The sequence below is a fragment of the Marmota marmota genome, unplaced genomic scaffold, assembly GCF_001458135.2.
Source record: "Marmota marmota marmota unplaced genomic scaffold, marMar, whole genome shotgun sequence".
NCBI classification, from domain to species: domain Eukaryota; kingdom Metazoa; phylum Chordata; class Mammalia; order Rodentia; family Sciuridae; genus Marmota; species Marmota marmota.
In genome coordinates, this window is record NW_025999842.1 from 52,708,748 (window position 1) to 52,714,747 (window position 6,000).

Here is a 6,000-nt window from a genome sequence, read left to right on the forward strand (position 1 = left end):
GAACAAACAAATAAAACTTCATAGTTACTTAGATAAAACTGCAAGTGGTTACAGTAGTAAGGAAAGAGGGTGTGGAGAGCTAAACTGGATGTACTTTGGTCCCAGATAATTTTTTGGCTAAATTCAAATTTTTTTCTTTTTTTAAAATTTTGGATTGTGCTGGGAATTTAACCCAGGACCTCGAGCATGCTAGTCAAGCCCACTACCACTGAGCTATATCTCCAGCCTTGAAAAAAACATTTTTAAAAGATTTTATCCAAAATGGTCATTTGAAGAGAAAGCAAACATGCCACATGTAATTATTTCAACACCTTTAAGTCACCTGAGTCATATTACCACACTTAAGAAATGCTGTGCCAATCCCAGATGAGGTCTGTGCAGGAGGACAGCAAGCATGCATTATGACTACATAGTGATGGCTCAGCTATCAATGGACCGGCCCTAGGGCTGCGGTGCCAGCTACAGTCAGGCAGTCAGCAATCACAGGGATGTTTGTACCAGATTTTCTAGTACCACCCAAAGCTGTGAAGTGGTGGTCCAGGCCTGCTAAATCGAGAAAGATGAATGATGACTCAACAAAACCACCTGGGGACAGAACGTTAAGACATGATTTTCAAAGTAAAATAAATAAATAAATAAATAAACAGACACAAATGAACAAGAACTGAAATACTATGTAAAATTCAAGGTGAGTTGAATTTACAGTACAAGCATAAAGCCTTTCACTAAGTCTAATTTTGGTATGATCTCATGTTCATTGAAGGAAGAAATAGCTTAGACATCTACTACTATTTCTAACTTTTCTTAAGACAGCTGCATACTTTCTGTCAAAGAATTAGTGTGGTGTACACTTTAGGGTCAGAATGCACAAACTCAGTGTCAATTTTGATCTGTATTACTATGATTCTTCTAGAGAAAAAGATAAAATGGGTTAACTTACTCCATAAAAGATATGCATTAACTTGCTCCATAATCCTTGTAACACTCATGCAAATAAATGACTAAAACAAAGTCGAGACTAGTTAGTTTTAGTAACGTTGAACAGATTCTTCTTTAAGGAATTTTGTAACACATGAGAAAAGTAGTTCATGTTAAGGGACAAGACCTTATCTTCTTACCTCCATCACCCTCTTATCCTCAAAGAGAGGAAGATTTAATGACAGTTTAATGATTTCAGAAGGATTTTTTGTTTTGCAAACAGATTTAGAAAAAAGAAGCATATGCACTTTTACCATCCAGGGAAAGAACAAAAAGGATGCTTTAAAGTGGCCTCTGGGTGTTTACCTGCACTGTGGATGCCAGAGCTCCCTTGGAGGGAGCCTCCCCACGACCACCTATTAGGCTTCTGCCTTGGCTTCTGGCTCCTTTCCATTGTACGTCGTACAACTGCTTCATGGCGTTCCTGAAATGGAACAGAGGAGCCAGCGGTTAGATTCAACCAGATTGTTTGAAATTTTTACAACTTAAGCAGAGTGGAGTGAGGGGTACTACCTAACCCTCCATGCCACCACTCCTAAGCTACTTGCTGATGTCTACACCTTGCCTGAAAGTAGGAATATCATAAAGCCCTTGGTATACAGCAGGAACTCAAATATCCTTGCTTCTTGGTGTGATGCTGTTCTCTACACACTCAGTCCTGGCAGTGTATGTCTGGGCTTTAAATGGATGCTTAAAAGATACACTAACACTTTTTTTTTTCCCGCCCCCCAGTGCAAGAGATCAAACCTAGGGCCTTGAATATGTTGAACAAGCACTGTATGACTCTGCTTTATCCCCAGCCCCCTATGTTATCTCATTTTAAATTTTTGTACTAAACTGAACCCAGGGCCACTTTACTACTGAGCTACATCCCCAGCCCTTTAAAAAATCTTATTTTGAGACAAGTTCTCATTAAGTTGCCCAGGTAGGCCTTGAACTTGTGATCCTCCTGTCTTAGCTTCCCCAGTATCTGGAATTATAGGTGTACACCACTGTGCCTGGCTGGTACCATATTTTAAAAAAGGAGTTCCGAATCTAAGGATGTACATAATCCTGAGTCCACAAATCAGTGAGCTATATAATCTGTGTGACTTCACCATTCTGAATCTCAATTTCCATTTGTGCAAAAACAGATATTAAGGTAAGGTTAAGTAATGATTAAATGAGACATCTATATGAAGATGGTTATAAATGGTTAGGCCCTACTGAAACCCAATTATTTGGAGTATTCTTAACACTTCAGGACAGATGAGATGAACTGAACATTAATAAATCAGAGGTGGAGACCAGAGAAATGGGGCTTTTCAAGTTCCCATGGCAATAATAACCGCCCATTCTCCACCTGCTTCCCACACTCCACCCTCCCTAGCACCTTGGCCACAGGTACCGCTGATTACTTGGAAACCACTGCATCCCAGCACCTGACTGCAAAGCTCCACAGAAGTGCACAGCATCTTGCAAACAGGAACCTCCCATGTCCTTCCCGGAGGGGCGCTCACCTTGTCCTCCTCCAGCCTCTGCCTCCGCTTCTCCTCCACCGCAGCCCTCCTGCGCTCCTCCTTCAGCCGCTGCTCCTCCAGCTTCTTCTTCCGCTCTTCCAAGTGCTTTTCATAGTGCTGTCTGGCTCGCTCTTCTTTTTCTAACCAGATGATTTCTCGTGCGGCTACATGGGGCAAAACGGAGATCCAACACAGGCAGGTTTAAACCGCGAATTGTAAGGCTGAGCGGTCTACATTTAACAAACATGGGTCTTGCACTGACCAAGTCTAGCCTTGCTTTCCTCAGATTCCCAAGAAGAGCATACTACAAGTGCCCTTAGTTTTCAGGATAATTTAATATGCCAACAAGGAGGTCAGAGAAGATGCATTGAATTCTACCCTGTGGGAACCCACATGCTCTGGGTTTAATCTTTAAATTGACAGAATGCCCTCAAAATCAATAGTACAATCTGTCCATTTTCTTAAAAAATGTGATATCATCTAGTCTAGGACTACATTTCTTTCAACATAGCTTTGGTATTCTGGAGAATTAAAAGGATGTGGGAGAAAATACTTAAATAAAAAAGGATATATTAAGTGCCTCAAAGGTTTATCACACTGTCAGCAATGCCACCTGAGGCACCAGGTAGGCAGCTGACCTGGTGTCTGAGGAGCTCATGATGTACTTACATAACACCTAAGCCTATCCACAGCCAGGTGAAAAGTACTATTCAAAAAACACTGTTCAGGTATGGAGTGGCAGCACAACCCTGTAATCCCTGCCACTTTGGAGGCTGAGGCAGGAGGATCACAAGTTCAAGGTAAGCCTCAGCAATACAAGCAAGACCCTGTCTTAAAATCAAATGAAAATGAAAAGGCTTGGGATGGTAGCTTAGTGGCATAGCACTTGCCTAGCTTGCTCAAGGCCCTGGGTTTCATCCCAGATACCATGAACAAAATAAAAACACTGTTCAACAATGGGGCCATGCATGGTGACACGTGCCTGTAATCCCAGTGACTTGGAAGGCTGAGGCAGGAGGATCACAGATTCAAGGTCAACCTCAGAAATTTAGTGAGACCCTGGCTCAAAATAAAATATAAATAAAAAGGGCTGGGGATAGAGCTCAGCAGTAAAAGCATCCCTGGGGTAAATCCCAGGAAGTAAGGAAGGAAGAAGGAAGGAAGGAAGGAAGGAAGGAAGGAAGGAAGGAAGACTGTAGGCAAAAGTGTCCATACAAAATTTAGAGCATAAATCTTATGGCATATAAATAAAAAATGTTGCTTTTTAAAAGACAAAATAGAAATTCAGAATATTTCTGATAGCACATTTCTGATAGCATTAACTCCTTCCAAAGTTAATCATTTGAGGACACAAATCTACTAAAAAAGATCTGAAGTAACTTCAGCAGAAAGAAAAGGCAACAAATCTGAGGTGAATTGTCCTTCTAACATTCTGCTGGTACATGGGGAGAGCTGGGACTGGCACATGAGAGGCCTGGTTTTCCAAACAGCCAAGTGATGGACAGATGTGTCCATTTAGATTTCAGTCTTCTCTTGCTTTGGATGAGGTAACTCATCTTCTAAGTTCCTCCCAATTTATTTTGTGTGTTGGGGGGCAGGTACTGGGGATTGAATTCAGGGGTACTCAACCACTGAGCCACATCCCCAGCCCTATTTTTGTATTTTATTTAGAGACAGGGTGTCACTGAGTTGCTTAGCACCTTGCTTCTGCTGAGGCTGGCTTTGAACTAGTGATCCTCCTGCCTCAGCCTTCCAAGCCACTGGTATTACAGGTTTGTGCCTCCTCTCCTGGCCGTTCCTCCCAATTTTAAAGTCCATTATTCTGAAGAAATTCCCAGGCTCAAGTTTAAAATTTACTTCAAGAAAAAACATAGTTAAGGGTTGAGTGCAATATTTACTAAATGCCTGAATAAACAAAAGACACTGAGAACACACCTTAAAAGTTGACTGACAGGGAACATAACTCTGAGATGCACTTACTTTGATCACACATACTCATGCACAAAATACCTTCTGGATTTTCTACATGGGATTACCTTAACAGCAGGCTTTTAATGATGCTACACATTTAAATTCATGTAAAATGGTAGATGTGCAGCAATAGATCTTGTTAAAGCTTAAACGGTACAGAATAGTAAAAGATAAAAACGATTGTCTTCCTCCCACCCCAGACTCTCTTATATTCCATTTCCATCTTTTGAGAAATGTACCCCACACATATTGAACCACAGTATACCTACTATATGCTTTTGCTGTCTTCACTTAACATCTCTTAGAGATCTTTTCATAGCAACACATGAAAACATGAATCTAACAATACCTTTTAATGGCTACATACTGTTTCACTGTTTGTGCACCTAATTTTATATAAACCGTTAACTGTTGATTGATAGTAAAATGCTAAAAACAATTTAGTAACCTAATTCAAATTTTGAATAACACATTATCCTAAATCTCTGTGTAAATATGTGGGTGTGTCCATGAACAAGTAGAACTCCTGAGTCAGAGGTAATATACAGTAAAAATTTTGATAGATACAGGGCTGGGGTAGAGTACTAGCCTAGGTAAGTTGCTGAGTTGCTGAGGTCGTCCTTGAATTTGCAATTCTCTTGACTTAGCATCCCAAGTCAATAAGGATTATGAATGTGCATCACCATGTCTATCTCAGAGTATAAATCTTTTTTTTATGCTTATGGTGGGAATATAAATTGGTATGACCTCCACCGAGACAAAATGGTAATAGTTATCATAGTTTTATTTTGTGCAGTGCTGGGGGTTGAATCCTCATACACGCTAGGCAAGCACTCTACCACTGAGCTACTTTCCCAGCCAGTATGGTCACAGGTAAGTTACTTAACCTCCCTGGGATCAGTTCTGTCAGGGTAAGTTATGGATAAAAACAGGACCTTCCTCAGATTCACTGTGAGGATCAATAGAATAATTACACTTAAAGTATTAGAATAGTTCTCTACTTACTAGTCATTTAGTGAAGTTTAACATAACTGTCATCATTATAATCATTATTTTGACTCAGAAAATTAAAGATAGTTCTTAAGGCTGTACTATAAAACACAACCAAACTAGACATCATTATAGCAATAACTGGTTTTCCCCCAAATAATCTTTTCAAGGAAGAATATTTCCTTAGACAAACTTTTGTTCCACTTCTGTTTTCTACCAGGAAGTGGAGATCCTATTAGCTCTTTCTTTAAACAATTATCTGTAAACAGTCATACGGAGAATAGGCAAACAATGTTGAAATAGCAAATAGCACTTTCTTGTTATTTCCGAGCATGCTGGTAAGTGCTAGGATGAGTTGCTAAGTACAGATTATGTGATCTTTTAAAATGAAGGCTAACACATAAAAGGTTTCAATATTTTAATAAGAATTGAAAGTTAATTTATTCTATGAGTTGTAGTACTTTAAAATATTCTCTATAGATGATAGATTGTTCTAAAGTTGTATGTTTTTTCTTGCACATACCTTTTTTTTTTTTTTTTTTTTTTTTTTTTTTTTTTTTTT

General features: G+C 39.5%; 1 protein-coding gene across 1 annotated transcript in view; it reads right to left on the bottom strand.

Moving 5' to 3' along the window:
* Window positions 1-6,000, bottom strand: part of Map7 (microtubule associated protein 7) — a 144,006-nt gene that overhangs the window by 37,648 nt on the left and 100,358 nt on the right. Inside the window, exons 4-5 of the mRNA XM_048800498.1 lie at window positions 2,478-2,641; window positions 1,285-1,402 (exon numbers count right to left, since the gene is read on the bottom strand). Of these exons, the coding sequence (XP_048656455.1) occupies window positions 1,285-1,402; window positions 2,478-2,641 (282 nt within the window). The remainder of the gene's footprint in view (window positions 1-1,284; window positions 1,403-2,477; window positions 2,642-6,000) is intronic.